Raw genomic sequence first — 17,318 nt, 5'->3', positions numbered from 1 at the left:
TTTAAAAGCTTGACATACTAGGAGGAAGTTTCTTGTATTAAACTGAAGCCTGGATCAACTAGAAATTGCTTAATGGATTTTAACATAGTATCAGTGCGTTTTACAGAAAATGAAGTAATAATGTTTGATTTCCTGCTGGGGAAATTGTTTTGGATACTAAAACCCAGGAGGGTGTTAATTTGGTACCTTACATATAAAAGTACCATAATCATGATTATGTGGTTCAACCAGACATAGAAACTATATGTTTTATTGACTGAGATATAGTTGCCACCCCAAAACTAAAAATAACTGAATTGCTCTTGTAGAGTGTATGACTGCTATGACTATCCGTATTAGTCAAGTCCTAATAGTGAAATAAGTATGAAATATATGGTACATGGTTGCTTTTCTACTCTACCTGAGTACTCAAAGTACTTTTTACAACTTGTCTCATTCAGCCAAGCACTTCTTTCTGTGCTTTCTAGTACTTTCTATCTAACATTCACACACATTCATACTCAGAGAGCAGCTTGAGGTTAGTATTATGCCAAAGGCATGCAAAGTGGAGCAGCTGAGGATCGGACCACCAACCTTCTGATTAGTATATGACATGCCCTACCTCCTGAGCTACATTCACCCTAATCTAGTGACTGTGGAGGACATTTAAGTTGCAAACTCTGTTTAAGACTATATGAGTTATGTGACACAGCACATTATCCTGCTGAAAGTGCCCATTAGAACATAACAACACTGTAGGTATAAAGCAGGGGTGCCCAATCCCAGTCCTCGAGAGCTACTATCCTGCAGCTTTTAGATGCATCCCTACTCCAACACAGCTGAATCAAATGAATGGCTTGTTATCAGGCCTTTGCCAAACATGATGGCATGCTGAAGAGGTAATCAAACCATTTGATTCAGCTGTGTTGGAGTAGGGATGCATCTAAAAGCTGCAGGATAGTAGCTCTCGAGGACTGGGATTGGGCAGCCCTGGTATAAAGGGATGGACACAGTCAGCAACTGCCCAGTTAGGCTGCTGTGTGTAAATGATGTTCAAATTGGCCCAAGAGGCTTAAAGTGGACCAGAAAGCAGCCCTTGTCATTATACCACTAGGAGCAGCTCAAACTGTTCAAGGTACATGTTAGGAGAGATTCGTGCTTTCTACCTCCACCATATGAATGTTACAGCACAAATCAACACCGATGTCATTACCCATATTACAAATTAACATGTTTCCAATGTTCTAATACTATATATATATATATATATATATATATATATATATATATATGTATCCTGGCCAAAATAGACTGTCTATTTACCAGAATGCCTTACCACTACCCAGTGGTACTACCCTGCCAATTTTGTGAGCCTGTGCCCACTGTAACCTCAATTTTTCTAATCTTAGGTGACAGCAGCCTATTGGGCACCAGTAGCAATGGAGTGTTCATGAAGTCTCTTGACTGGTCTTTTAATTCTTTAGCAGAGTAGATTTTCTTAGCCATGTCTGCATGCCAGATGCATTGAGTTTGCACAGGTGTAACAAATAAACTGTCCAGTGAGTCTGTGCATTTAGATGCAGATTTCCAACAGTAAACATTCATGTTCAAACCAATAAAGCCTGGAATATGTTATGCTGATTACACCTTTACTGTTTCCCTGGGGATAAAACAATTAAGCTGTTCATTTATCTTCCTTTATACTGATCCCCCTGCCATTTATCTTTGCTGCTGCTAGTTTCAGTGGGATGGTTTCTTTGTAAGTGGTTGTGCTATATTTTCTGGAATATACATAGTTATTTGTGCTAATTCCTGATCTTAGTAAATAATGCATTTAAATAGAAAATAAATACATAATTGTTGCGCTAGCTCTCGTTTAAACATTGCCCAAAGTAAAATGTGGTACATTTGTTTTCCCATTGAGGTATAGTTATAAGCAAATCTTACCAGAAAGACTCAAAAGACTCAAATCTTGTTCTTCTACTTCTTTGAGCTGCTTCCTTTAGCGGTTGCCACAGTGGATCAATTGCCTCCATCTCACCCTATGCCTATCATCCACCTCTGTCACACCAACCCTCTGCATGTTCTGCTTGTCTATATCCATGAACCTCCTCAGTGGTCTTCTTCTTTTCCTCCTGCCCGGCAGTTCCTTATTCTATATTCTTTGTTCAATATATCACAATTCCCTCCCCTGCACATGTCTAAACCATCTCAGCCTTGCCTCTCTCTTTGTCTCCAAACCACTCAACCTCAGCTGTCCTTCTGATATACTCATTTCTAACCCTGTCCGTTCTGGTCATTCCTAGTAAAAACCTTAACTTCTTCAAACCTGCTACCTCTCTGCTAGCTCAGCTTCCTGTCTTTTTGTTAGTGCTACTGAATCCAAACCATAAATCATAGCAGGCCTCACTACCATCTAGTAAGCCTTCCCTTTCACATGTGCTGCTATCCCTTAACCACAAATCACCCCTGACACTCATCTCCACCTTGCGCTCTCTTCTTCCATTCTCTTGTGCACTGTCCATCTCCACACCTTGTACCTTCATGGTTACAATTACTCATTCACACACACGTATGTATATTAAAATCTATTTTCACAAGCACATTTATACAAATATCTAATTTATTATAAGATCTAAAGTGTAAATCAATCAATCTTCATATCAATGTTCATTATATGTGGGTATAAAAAACTGTCAGTCACCTCACCTATAAATATTATACTGAAATACACACAATCACACATATTACACTCTGGTTTCAAAAAGAGCAGTGAAATCAGGTTTATTATATAGACCTTATATTGTTTCCCTAGTCTTTACTTTCTTTGTGCCCACGTAATTCATAACACAGCTGCAGAAACTGAATTGCGAGTTTGACTGCTTTGCGAGTAATAACAATACACACTTTTTAGAGGATATTATTGGTTCACCAGTGGTTTCTTTTTCAGTACTAATTAGAGTGAGTGAGTAACGAACAAAAGTATTGTAATTTTTATTAGCTATTCAAGCTATTCAGGAAAAGCGCTAAAGTATTGACCAACTTCTGAACTAGTTTGTGCCCAACTACTATGCTTATTATGGGTAATCTAGTAGTTTGAAAAAGGTTGAAATGAAGGACATTTTTTTACCTTTAAGAAAAACCTTAAAAATTGGGAGCTGCTTTATTTATTTACATTGCTGCTCAATTGCTGAGGTATAGTTTTGAGGAGATGCATAACTTGAATGCTAATGCTGAAAATATCCCTTTTTGTTTCAGTTTCATAATTATATATTTTTTTCTACAAAGCTCATTCAAAACCCTTCTTTTTAAGAAAAGCACCCAATCTTTTTAACAGTTTAATGTTTCCCATGAGCAGCCCATAACTCTGTGATTAAAGAATAGGAAATCAATACAAACTGACTCCATCACATTTACTTTTGATAATATAAAGATTTCAAGTCTGTGTCGACTCTTTCATTTGTTATTAAGCTGAAATCTGTGAAGTCAGCTCAAGTCAATTTATTTGTACAGGCCAAAATTACATGCAATGGTTTACAGAGATATGAAACATAAAAACACATTAAAAACACGAAATGAAACAGAATCATCAACATGTCAAAGAGACAAAAATGAAAAGAGAAAAAAAAATGAAGTACAATGAGCTAAATAAAACCCGTTAAACAGAGACACAGAGAACAAGAGAGAGAGATGGAATGAGAAAACATGCTTGCAAATAATAGTCACTGCAGCTGCATAATTAACATTTCTCTCCCCCATTATGAAACCATTGGACTGAGTAACTGAACATTACCTTTCTGAGCGACAGAAACGCCACCATTTCCTAAACCTTGAGCTCTTCTGAACCTATATTATTTGTAAATTCAGTTATTTTGAGGAGAGAGGAGATTTAGTATTGTTCAAATAAAAGTACATTTGTTCTATAACTATTAAGATTACTCAAGATGTGCCGTATAGTACTAAGGCATCAATCAATGTCAATTACCTGTGCAAATATTATTCAGCTATCAATATTAAGCAAAATGTTTAAAGAAGAACCTCTCTGAAAGTTTCTTGAAAGTATCCACAGACTTTGCTTCCTTAATATTTTGAGGTAGACTGAGTTTGGGGGCAGATTTAATGGATGTCTACAAATTTGGCAGTGGAATATCTAAGAGTGCAGATAAGGTGATATTTTGGTAATATTGCTGAGATGAAAGGCACACTTAATGCGCAGCTTTATGCTCAGTCACTCCTAAATAAGCATGACTCTTAACGTCTGGTTTTATCCTGTATGTTTACTTGCCAAATGAGCGCCTTCAATTTCATTGAGGTAAAATAATTTCCTTTTATCTTCATTAACTTTTATTTATTTATTTATTAATGCCAGTTAAATCCAGGGCTAGAGTTCAGCATATATAGTTGTGTGTCATTGCGTTACAGCAATGGCAACGTTATGGCAATGAATATCGCAGTAGCAGACCAACACACCTGAATTTTTCATCACCCCAAGAAGTGCCATTGGATTCCTGATCTCCACAGCTGAAAAAGAATTTCCTACTGGAGATATTTAATCCGATTCAGGAAATAGCATCATATTAGGAAAAACCTACAAGTAGTCATGATGGTGAATAAAGTAATCAAATTTGCCAAAAGCTAATCATAAATTAAAAACAGCCTTAGCATCATAGTTGGGTGTTAAATCTCTAATTATTATTTTGTTTTATTTATTTTTGTGTGAGGACAGGCTTGAATGCCTTCTGTTTAATGATTGTTGAGACAAAGAAAATAAATACAGTTAAAAAATATACTTTAACCTGGAGAGTGAAGGTTTGCGTTTTATTTCAGCCACACAATTATATTAAAAACAGGAGTGAAATTTGAGAATTGTCTTTAGTGCAGATGAAGAATGTGGTAGGTTAAATTTTTTTTTCTGATATATATATATATATATATATATATATGTATTCCTCACATTTTCCAGAGGTGTGATGTTCCTCATCTCAAGAGAACAATAGTCTAGGGTTGCCTTCATTATCAGCAGTAATTTTTCAGAAATAATTTCCTCTGGCTTTTCTGACAGCTTTGTTATAAGATGCAACACTTTCTTTACAAGCTAGTAGATGGACTTCTAATTGAGTTTTTCTCCATCTCCTCTAAGCTACTCTGCAGACCCTTTTGAGCTCCTAGATAGCGGTGGTCAACCATGGGGATGATTTAACAGAGCACTTTTTTCCTACTTTGATTGGCATAATTAAATCTAGTAAATTAATTAAAGTGCTATTTCTTGTTAGTCATATCATCAACTGAAGAGTTAGTATTAATTTTGATGTCTGAGAAAATGAGTTCAGATATATTAAGTTCGGTGCTGCTATAAAAGACCCTTTACTTGATACTTTTATGGGTTTTTGACCACAAGGAAAAATAGCACCAAAACACTGTAGAGCAGTATCAGAGAGTGGAATGTTGTAGATATGTACAGCACATATTAAAAACAGAACTGTGTGACCAGGCTCATTAACCAAAATATCCCATGACGTTTTGGCCATTGCTGTTGCCATCGATATAAAGCAATATCCAAAATAATTTTGTCGAGGATTTAAATTCTATTATTTCAGAGTATTCTGATAAGCAGTGAGTAGCTTTTTGAATTGTGGTTTGTGGTTTATTAATTTTAGAAATGAGAACATTGGTTTTGCAAATGAACCAAGAGTAACAACATTGATGTTGAAGCTGAAGAATTAAGACAAAAGGCAAAGACCATATCCTGTAATACCAAAACTTTTGTTGTAATTTTAATGTTGCATTTTCCTGGGTTTTGATAAAGGCTGTTAGGAAACATTACATTCAGGTGACTGTAACATTGGTAGGTTTGGTAAAGGTTGGGTTAATCTGAGCATCAGAGTTAAAAGATCATCCATTATTGATGGTCCTGTGAGCACACCCAGACAACTGCAGCAGGGCATCGATCTGAAATCTGCAGTTTTAGAGTCAAAGTGGGAACGATAGTAGCGCATCAATGGCACAATACATTTTCTGAGTTCCTCTCAGTGCTGTTCAGTGCAGCCTCTGCAATATTTACAAGTGGTCGGTCAAACTTAAAACAACATATTTTTATGAACACTTCAGTGTGTGGTCTATTCGAGAAGAGAAGCCTTGCAGTTGTCTTTCTTAAATAGATTGAAATTGAATGACTCAGTGCTGACTGTTAGGGTTAGAATAATATCAGACCTGTCAAGCAATTTCTGTTCCTGTGAAGTTTAGACCCTTTTAGTGAGGATACGCTATTTTGTTCTGGGTAGCCACTATATCTTTTATAAACTGTCAAGCATCCTCTTACAGGCAATTTGCAGCAGAAAATGAAACTCAAAGGTTTGCAACTTTGTAACTTGATGGTTGCTCTTAAACTTTTTTTATTGTATTAAAGATAATTTGGATCCTTCTTAACGAGCAAAATTCAAAGCTTTTTCAAGTATAAGAACAAACTGTATGCAAGCATGTAACCATAAACCTACGTGTGCCATTTACACTTGAGACCTGTAAAACCGCTGGTACTTAATAGTACTTAATGAGTCTTTTATATTTTTAATGAGTCTATTACATAAACACAGTTACTGTATCTGTGTCAAATTTATTTTTCTTTTAACTTTTGAGGGGTTTTTTTTAGGTAAAGACTGTTGAAGAGAGAATAATTAAGGTAAGAAGCAATTAGTGAGTCATTGTCAACAATAGATATGAGAACACTGCATACATTTGAACTGAGTGGGCTGGCAAATAAAAGGCAAAAGGCATTTTAGAATCTTTGCCTTGTTTTGTTTTTAATTATAAATCCAAAAGAAAGTTGAAATGTTGAAATATTCCCTCACGTGCCCGATCTTCACTCATTATTAAAATTTCACCTCAGCAGGCCCACACGTTAACCTTTACGTAACTGAGATATGAAACATATTAGCTTCAGTTGCACAATTAAAAACAGAGTAAAAATAATAACTGCAAGCAGGAATGAGGGAGCCAAGTACTTCCCAATAACAACTTCATGTGATCATGTCAAAAGTAAGGCTTTTTCAATTGGCTACATAATGCTTCTAAGGCTTAACCTGAAGATTATCAGGACTAGTTATGATGGCAAGTCAATTAGGCTGACATGACTAGTTGACATATCTTGACCTTGACACCCCCGCACTTTTACCAGATGCAAGCGCTACTAATTATAAGCAGAAATGTTGAACATTATTTAGCAATACCTTTTTCTTCTAAAATGTATAATATGATCACTTTCAATTTTCTTTGTGCTGTTTCTGCTGCTTGTTAATGTTGGTGACAGGGCTGCAGTTTACCGGATTTCCTTAAAAGCTTGACTTGTATGGTACTTGTTCTGGTGAGGAGCAGAGCCAAAGTTTAACAATATAATGGGTAAAGTAGATTAGATGAAAAGTTGTTGAAAAATGCAATAAACACTGCCACATATATACAGATATACGCAGCAGTGTTCATTGCCATATATGGCATACATGAGATTGCATCTAATTATAACATGACTGTGCAGTTTAGCGCAGCTACCAGGTTCCTCCACAATCACTAATCCAACGACACGAGGGAGTGACTGAAGTCGTTCTTTACAGAGCATATTCCAATACAAAATATTGTATTCACGTCTTTTGATTTATTTGTTCCTGTTTCATTTAGGCATTCAGTCTGAGAATTTCTTCACTTTTTTCCTGCTTTTTATGGATGCACTTCCTTTTATTCTGTCTCCACTGCCTGTGTCAACCCGTCTGTAATTCCCTCCCCCCACAGAAAGCGCAGAGTGGAGGAGTACTGGTAAATGAAAGATTTTTACCAGAAATACTTTTTATACTTAAAAGTCGACTGACTTGGGTCCACAGGAATTTCCTCAGTCTGAAGATCAGATGAATGATTATTAAGTAAACCACCGAACACACAGATAGAAGTTACTGAATTCATTGAAAAGTTAAGTTTGACACATCGTGGCATGCTCAAGAAGTAGACATTAAAATGAAGTGACTGCCCCCAGTTGGTGTTCAGAGCTACAAACCAGTCAATTTGATTGGTTGGCATAGATTCTTACAGCAAAGAGACAAATAAGAAGATGGATAAGAACTCTTCTGGTGTCTATGCAGCTTCATTACTTGGCCCACAATTATAAGTGAGTCATGCGCTCGGTTAGCTTTATAGACGTCATCACTGTAGTTACTCTGACCCTTTCATTAAATGCAAAAAAACTGCTGCATTTCTTTCCTCCTTGTGATTTCAGTTGTAACTGTAATTAGATCTTCTCTTGAATCAACGCCCTGATTTCTACCATACATATCATTGGTTTATAGTGTACATCTGTGTGTAAGATGGAAACCAGATTTTAACTGAGTACTGTTTATTTTTGTTTCGTCCAACAGTTTAAAACTCCCTGGTGTAAATGTGAAGGTGTGTATGTCTTTTAATGTGTGAAAATATGGAGAATTTTTGTGTAGCTCTCATCCAAGCTGTTATTTGAGGGAGGAGAAAAATGAAAAAATAGTAAGTTGCAAGTTGATGTAGCCTAATTGGGGAAATTAAGTACATTTTTTAATATCCCACATAAACTTTTGAAAACTGTTGACAAGGCAGGCAGAAAAATGTAGATATAAAAAAAACATTAATCAGCTATTAAATCGTTTCGTGCAACTTTTTTTAAGCAGCAACAGAAGTTAAACTCATGGTGAGGTGTCTGTCTGTTCCCATTTAGTTCTTTTCTTTATTCCATGGATCAAAGAGAAAGTGGGAGGTTTTATATAAGGCAGGTAGGGTTCAGGAAATGATAACCTAGTCTTTTTTTCCCATTGAGAGCATTAGATCAGAGACTGTTGAAGCACCTCTAATTCTTGACTGGACATGTTACACTCTGGTTGACTCATCAATCCAAACAAAGAGAAATTGCTCTTGGCTACTTCTGGCTCATTGCTATTAAGTCAAAGGTATAATACTTTGTATGAAGTAAACTTGTTCATAAACTTGTAGTTTTATGCATACAAATTTTAGAGACAAAGAGCTTACAACTGTGCTGCCTGCAGCTCTAACAATGATTGCAGGACGTCAGCCTTGTAACTTTCTGACCGCAGCTTGAATCAATTTTCTTTGTTATTGGATCATATTTGGACCAGTTCACGTGCTAAGCTGCGGTGTTTTGTTTCTCATTGCCACATTTGTAAATATGCCTCCAATCTTTATTGGACTTTAGCTTGCTTCTATTCATCAGCAGTTATTACTAAGGCTTATAGATACTGTTGTCATATAAAAAAATACTATGAAATTCTCCTGCTGTATTGTTAAATTCTTGTGGCTCATTTAAATATTTTAAAAAATTTCCACTGGCAGTCACACGCACTTGTGTTTTCATAGCTGGAAGGTTTTGGAGTACAAAAAATGACAGTACTCTCTGGAGGTTGTCAAAAAAGACATTTGATCAAGTTAAACTGTAGAATACAATAAAATCATAGATTTATACCTAGCAGTGGGGAGTATCCAAGGGTGGAATTGTTCTATTGATTTGTATTTTCTGTGTGGGCTTTATCATTTTTGAGACAAAGGTTAGGCAGTTCATCTGGGCTTATTTTTTCAGATCCAGGTATTATGATCAGGCACCAGTAAATATTGCAAATGTGTGACTGTCAGTGGGCGTGTACATGGACAGACAGCAGTTCATAAAAGTCCATTATTTGGTTATCTGCTGTTATGAATTGTCAAGCTTTATGCTATTGTCAGTTTATATCTGTAGAAGTAGTAGGGCTGCAGTGATTTATCGAATAACTTGAATAACTCAATTAAAAAATATCCTTGACGCAGAGTCCTTCCTTTGATGACTTGGAGACTTGCAGTAGAAATGAATTTAGAGGCCTTTTTTTGCATGCCAGTAAAAATGTACATGGGTCAGTAAAACTCTGAGCCACTGACCTGGGCTGTTAGGCTGGACACTGAATTATTATTATTAATATGTACAGTATGAGAACACCTCTTTTCAGCAACAGGAAACGTTGCATCAAAGCACAGGTCAATCCTCAGTTCTCAGAATGTTAAGATGCTCACTTTTCTTAATTGAAGGCACCACATGCTATTTTAAAGGCTTACAGACCACACTTACTCATTCACTAGCACACTTCAGCGTGCAGGCAAACACAAAGACACATACACATGAACAAACCATTGATCTATCTCATCCATACGATACTTTTAGAAGCATTTTTTGCCTCCTACTAATGTAAGAAAGCCTTTCAAAAAACTGAATAAAGGCTGTTTAATGAATGTTTTCATTTAGTTTGTGTTCAAAAGAGCAGTTGATTTTAAAAGACTTGACTTTTGTCTGTTTTGAATATTAATTGTTGCCCATTAATAAGATAAAAACTAGGCCTATTTATATGCTGATCTTTTATGATGCAGCTGTGGTGCCCGGGGAAATAATTCCTTGCAACTTTACAATAATTAAAGCAATGCTATTGGATGTGGTGGTTATCTTGATATGGTATAACCATATGAAATTTCTGTCATTTGACTATCCACACGTCAGTACAACTTATAGAACTTGTAGCTGTTGTCCTGGGTTCTGCTTTGTTTCCGCTTTGACAACAAGTTCTGGGAGCAAAATTTTGGCACCCTTTACCAGGTGTTGCAAAATCTATTTCCAGTTATTGTGTGGGAAGGGATGGGGCACACGGCTTTTGCTCATAATTGGCAAAAAGATCTGTTATATGAACTGAAATAAATGCAGCAACAGAGCAGAAACCAGTAATTTGTCTCTGTGTCCACTAAACTTTTTTGATGTGGAACAGCAGAATATGTTTTGCCCGAAGTGTGTCTTGTTTTCAGCAATATGCATCTGCTTGTTCCCATTTTGTGAAAGTGGAAAAGCAAAATAAAGTAAAATCTAGTGCAAAAGCAAAGTCTGCGAATTTTAAATGGTTATTGTGTATAGTCCAAGGAGGTTACATTAAATTTGCATTAAATTACATTACATTTTTCTTTATAATGTACAATAAAATTTGATTCATGTGTCTTCAGTGTGCTTTTCATCTGTGGTATGCCTCATCTGATGCTCAGCCCATCTGATTTTCCAGATCTTTCTGCTGCCGTCCAGAAGTTCTCCCAGTCTCTGCAGGAGTTCCAGTTTGAGTGCATAGGAGATGCAGAGACAGATGATGAGGTGAACATCGGTGAGTCCAGTTTAACAAGGCACAGAGTATTCATCTCCTGCTAAGGTTTCATCTCTTGCATCACATCAATCAGATTTTTTTTTTATCTGATTTTTCTTTTATGTTTTAGTTTCAGTGGGAAAACAGTTGCTGCGCCCCCACATGTATCATGCGGGCACTTGTCTTGTAAAGGTCACATGCTCAAACGATTCGTTTATAGTTAACCTGTATATTAGTAAAAGTAATTAACGAAGAAAGAAAATGCTGTAACACTAATGCTGTTCATTTTTTCAAATATAATCCAGCGTGATCTTAGAATGGGGTTTGGCTTTGTGTATGGATGTTAAGCTTGTCTGCTGTGCATGTATAATTAATGCTATTGATTTGCTTATGATGCTTTTCCTGTATCTTTTCAAGCCTATATGAGATCAAAGGGACTAATTGTGATCAGTGTCAGAGATTAATGAAGGTGCAAACCTCCTAGCCTCCAAGAGAAATATGAAAGCAGCTGTGCAGAGGGCCTCGTTGGCTCTAATGGGCATGACTCCCAGTTTGGCCTCCTCTTCGTCTCCGTTTTTTGCACTGCTCATTATCCCCAGCTTGAGTCTTTCGCTCTGTGGAGCTGTAGACTGCTGAATTACTGTCCATCTGTGAGGGCTAGACTAGATATCGACCTCCTCTACAGGCTGTAATGTTCATCTGAATGCAAAATGAATAGTCCTTTTTTCCCCTCACAAAGCTGTTGTTACTGTGTGATGGCCATGGGTGCAGGAGACCAATTATATTTATTGGAAAAATCCACATCCAAATCTAAACCTCATTAGAATCAAGCACACTTTAATTAGAGACCCTTCCCTTGACTTCCCTTGTAATTAAGAATCTGATCATCTTAGACTCAACAATGGATGTTTTAGCAGCGCACCTGTAACTGAACCTTTTTGGCGATGCATGAAACTGGCACAGGAGAAATGGTTCTGATGACAGTTTCATGCCACGTGTTGGGAAGAATTTGTGTACTGTGTTATTTATAGACGTTGGCAAATTTGTTTGGGCAGCCTTTAATCAGGATCAAAGTAAAAATGAAAATGCAAAATAGTGTTTGTGTGATTTTGTGTCCACGTCTTCAGTATCCTTCCTGCAATACTACTGGGTTCATTCACCATGTCAGGGAGAAAAGGCCACGATTACTATTTGAGGAAAAAAACAGCCTGTTGAAATCAATCTAGTCATCAATGAAACTGAACTTTCTGACTGACATACCTAGACCCTTGTGTGAATGCCAGCCATGATCTTGATGCAGTATTGGTATAGTTCACTTTGATGCTCCTTACTTCCCCACATAACATTGGGATCCTGTATGTGCTGCCAGACAGGTTCATCTGACCTTCTATTGATTTCAGTCTATGACTTCCTGCAGTGACATTCACATTCCAAGCCAGAATGGGGCGAAAAGATTGATGTGGCTATAGAAATTTAAATCTTTAGAAAAGTTACAGCCCCAACTCATAGAAGGTCAATCCTTTAGTCGACAAGAACTGTTCAAATGTGGAATAAATGAGATGAGCAAAAATCCAGCTCTGAAATGTTAAATATGGAACAGAAAAAGCATCATTTTAAGCACATAAAATTGATTGTAAACATACAGCTCTTGTTGTTGTCTAGCTACAGTGTGCAGAAAAATGTACATTTAAAAAGCTTATCTTCCCAATTCATCTGTTCCTAAGGTACTAAACTTTATTTAATTTAGTGATTCATCGGGTTTATTGCCTTCCCTCCACTTAGCAGTGAATGATATGCAAGTTATAACCCCACTTTGACTCCCATTTCCTTTCTTCACAGTCTAATCTTGTCCCATCAGTGGCTCCAGCTGTGCCCTTTACCCCCTGAGAGGTTTTCACCGTTGATAGAGGAACTGGTAGCATTAATAGGAGGCCAGCCTGCCTGCAGGATCACTGGCACAAAATCATTGCTCCCCGGTCTTTAAAAGCTTTGGTGTGTAAATGGACCAAAGTGTCTAAGATGATGCATGGGTCCCTATGCCAGGCTGTCGGGGTTGATAATGATGTTACTGTGTTGGCAAGCAGAGCAGCTCGACCGCTGCTAAATGGCTAGACATAGGGTGACACAGGGGCTGACCAAGACAGGCCACGTTGTATCTGGCCTTCTATTTAATGAAGCTGTAAAGCTATCAAGGCACAGTTCTGTGTCAGATAAGCCTCGATGCATTGTATGCTGAATTCATCTGGCCCTGCAAAATGTAATATAAGCCACTGAAGTATAACCCTGATGGCAGGAACATATCTCTATCACATCAGTCTCTCCTGTATTGTGACAGTATATTGCAAACCCTAGCTGTGGGAGAAAATAAAGGGAAGCAATCAGTGGGTTCAATTGAAGTATTGTTTTTTGTTGGTTTATTATTCCTTTCTTTTTACTGCTGGTCTTGGCTTAAATTGGACAGCTGCATGCTTTTATTAGGTTCTAAAATGTACTGCACTGAAAGGTCTGAAGCTGCAGTGCAAATAAACATTTTAGCATCATGCCTCTCCAGTGCTCGTAGGGTGCCAGGACCAGCTGACGTTTAACGGCTATGCTTTTTTTTCTGCTTACGTATTTTTTTAATCATGTGACTGTGTCAACAGCCCAGTTCACTGTGTGTACTCTCTCAGCTGTGAATATATTGTGAAATGGGGACTCATACATACTGATATATATATTGACCAAACATTTTAATATGCCGATATGTCTTATTCTGTTTCAGCCCAGTCATTCAAAGAGTTCTCGCAGCTGTTGAACACCGTTGAAGAGGAAAGAAGACGCTTGGTAAGAATCCAATTTTAGACACCAAACAAAACCATAATTAAGATTTCAAACAGAAGCGCTGCAGTCTTTATTGCATCCGGTGATTGACAGCGATTTTTATAACTTGATATACAACAATAAAACAAAATCACATTCACTAAAGCAAATATTGCCAATTATCTAGTTAATAGTTTCCTCTTATTTTATTTTGCGTGCTGAAAGTACGTTCACTTTTAATCTGTTTGCTTTGCTAAATCCAAACATTCGATTTTAAACATGGATTTTGTGTCTGGAATTTATAGTAGTCAATCAAGACGATAGAAATATCAGTGAGTTTGTGGTTGCAGTGGGTGGTCATATAAAGTTTTGCCGCAATGCTAATGATTAGTTGATGTAGTTGCAGCTCACAAAAAGCAAAATGGAACAGTAGCTGTTTATTTTACCATAATGAAATCAATTTGATTTGTTACTTATACTGAGTACTTAGTAGATCTGCATTAACCTGTTGACCAGAGCATCACAGTCTCTAGTTACACAGCTTTACTAACTTAGTTTATAAGAACATAAGCTATTACTGAATTATAGGAACTGACATTCTTTAGAGGTTTTTATTCTTGGAAGAAACATTTTTCCTATAGGTTTCAGATGACTGGAAGTCAACAGAGCATAACATAATGATTGATACAGGTAGTAATATGAAAATACATTAAAACGGCAACGGAATGGAGAAACTTTGGCAAAACAATTTAAAGCCCCACATTTTCTTTGATGGATTTTTGAACTAAGATCGTTGGCTTTTTTTTTTTTAGCATGGTACAAAAAGTGGCAGTTATGGCTCCGGATGGCTGGTCTAAAGGTCAGAAAAAAAGGCTTCCAACTCCGCTGAATGCCTGCAGACAAACCAGGCATGACATAAAGGGCAAGGGCATTGGGAGGGGCTTATGCCCCACCTGGTGTGAGAATGTTGCAGAACTGAGCCCACACACATACACACACACACACCTCAACCAACAGTATGGCTTTTTTTTTCTTGGAGGATAAGCAGTTGACAGCAGACACGTTTTTTTGTGTGTTTGTCATAATTTAATTTTTTGGCTAATGACAGTATAGAGATATCTGTTGAAAGGAACAGAGTATTTGTCTGTGCACACCTCCACGTCATCTTATCCATGCATGGTTTTTCTAGTGTGGATTAGACGGTTAGAAAGCACAGTTGTAGAGTATAAACAGTACAGTGAAACATAAAATGCTTGGTAGTATTTTTGCTTTTACTTTATTTGTTTTAAAGTTGCACATCTTTAAAGTTTAAGTTTTACAACTTTGTTAGTTCCCCTGAGTCGATGTTTTCATGCAGAAAAAGAACATATCCCGTGTCTAGCATTTAAAGGTAAAAGTAGCTGTTTATGAAAGTGGCACTAAGAGATGTCTCAAGGCAGCAATTACATTAGTCTACATACTTCAGCTGTACATCTGATTTAAGAGGTCTGATATGCAAATGTGACCAGCTGTAGGTTAGCAGTTACAGGTTTTGCAATTACCTCAGACATTTTCATTAGAACTGTGTTCACCGTGACGGAGGAATCTACAAACTTTATACTGCCACGTTTTTTAGACTGCAGAGAGTAAATGTTTGATACCATAACTTTTATTTGAGATAGCTCGCTGAAGTTTAAGGTACAGATCTCACATAAGTTTGCATGTCTACAATATGTGGTTATTGTGGTTACATATATACAGCTATACTGACAAGCATTCACCCTCACATTCACACCCCACTTCTCACGCTAGGTAGCTGGGATGGGCTACAAGCTACCATATCAGATAAGTGTTAGACGATGGATGGATGGATGGATGGATGGATGGACATGGCTATACTGTACCCATGCTTCTATGTTCTTGGATAGGCTTGCAATATATTTCTAAAATTATGTAGAGTTTCAGTGAATGTGAATGCGAATCTCACAGCTGACACTCAAAGCACAACTCAATTTTATGATGGAAAGAGTTGCACTTAAAGAAATGGGTCATCTCTCGTTAGACTACATACCTTTAAGGAATATTGTGTCATCCTAATCATTTTACAAGAATAAAGGTAACATTAATAAATGTATGTCACCTGTGAAACATGTTTCTTTTCTTTTTTTTCCAAAGCTCAGATGCTTACAAATGCATTAGATCATGCATCTTCTTCGCAGTTAGTCAATTATTGCCAATCTATTTCACTGGCATCGGAAATTTTAACCAAGGTTAACCTTTTGTTTAACCAGGAAGTGAGTTCTTGAGATAAATAAGCTGTTTTGCAAGCCTGTCCTGGGTTGATAATGGCAACATTAAGCTAGCATGTTTTTTTTGTTTGGCTTGTTTTTGGGGTGGTTTCACTAATCTGAGCTCCCAGAGAAAAACCTGCACAAGGGCTAAGGGCTTCTTGCTGTGAGTCATTAGCAAAGCAACAATTGATAAATCATTATTCCATGTGCTCTTTGGATGTTGCATTGATGCAACATCCAAAGAGCATTTTCTATACGTAAACATAATTATCATCTAATAAAGAGCAGCAGGCCTTTCATTAGTGAGGTTGCCAGGCAGGCCCTGAGTCAGAAGGAGACTGTTTAAGAGCTTTGTATTTGAATAGTGATCGTGGAGATTTTGTCTGCTTTCACACCACATCAAAATTCTTACAAAGTTAATTTTCACTGTCTGGGCCCAGAATATGCTCATAGAAGTGATTCTTAATCTGGCGAGATTAGCTGCCTGGATAAATAAAACAAATAAGCTGCTGATTCTTTTCACATTTCTAAGTACTTTGTTAGATTTGGGGGAAAATGTGTTAAGAAACCCACATGCTGAAGAGGGATGCTTATCTAGTGCATTCAAATGTTGGGAGTGCCTGACTTTTCTCACTATTGCCTTAATTGGTGTGTCATGACCTTGTGCTTGAATAAGAGAAAGCAGCAGCTCTGACACCTGTGTTGCTCTGAGCTAGGAAGTAGTTCAGGAAGTGATGCAGAGCTTTCTAATTAAGACACCTGCATATACAGAGCATTAATGCAACGAAGAAAGTGCCAAAGTCTTCTGTATCTTAATTTAAATTCATATACCACGGGTAGTCATAATTGCTTGTTTGTGTGCCTGCAGCACCACTTCTAACAAACTTGATACTGAGTATGGGTGCATAGGTGGTAGCATGAAATACAGCAAAATGTGTGTGTACGGTATATTAACTTGTGGGTGTGAAACACCAGTGTAACCTTAGAAATGAAAATCTTGGGCTATGATGGAATCAGTGGTGGGCATAAATGCTTCTTGCATGATTAGTTAGAAATATCAAAGGAAATAAATGTGTTTTGGATGCACTGAGAGTCTAAGGTTTGTACAGGT

The 17,318-nt window shown here is 37.2% G+C and overlaps 1 protein-coding gene across 3 annotated transcripts in view; it reads left to right on the top strand.

Annotated features, from left to right (window-relative positions):
• Positions 1-17,318, top strand: part of arhgap42b (Rho GTPase activating protein 42b) — a 78,258-nt gene that overhangs the window by 12,023 nt on the left and 48,917 nt on the right. For all 3 annotated transcript variants that reach the window (XM_085244041.1, XM_085244040.1, XM_085244039.1), the window contains exons 2-3: positions 11,064-11,159; positions 13,900-13,961. In XM_085244041.1, the coding sequence (XP_085100167.1) occupies positions 11,064-11,159; positions 13,900-13,961 (158 nt within the window). The remainder of the gene's footprint in view (positions 1-11,063; positions 11,160-13,899; positions 13,962-17,318) is intronic.

This window comes from Mchenga conophoros, linkage group LG14 (genome assembly GCF_057382185.1).
Source record: "Mchenga conophoros isolate Kocher_MC1m ecotype Shallow Benthic linkage group LG14, M_conophoros_male_GT1.1, whole genome shotgun sequence".
NCBI lineage: Eukaryota > Metazoa > Chordata > Actinopteri > Cichliformes > Cichlidae > Mchenga > Mchenga conophoros.
The sequence above is the reverse complement of the archived record's forward strand: the minus strand, read 5'-3'. Positions and strand labels throughout refer to the sequence as shown.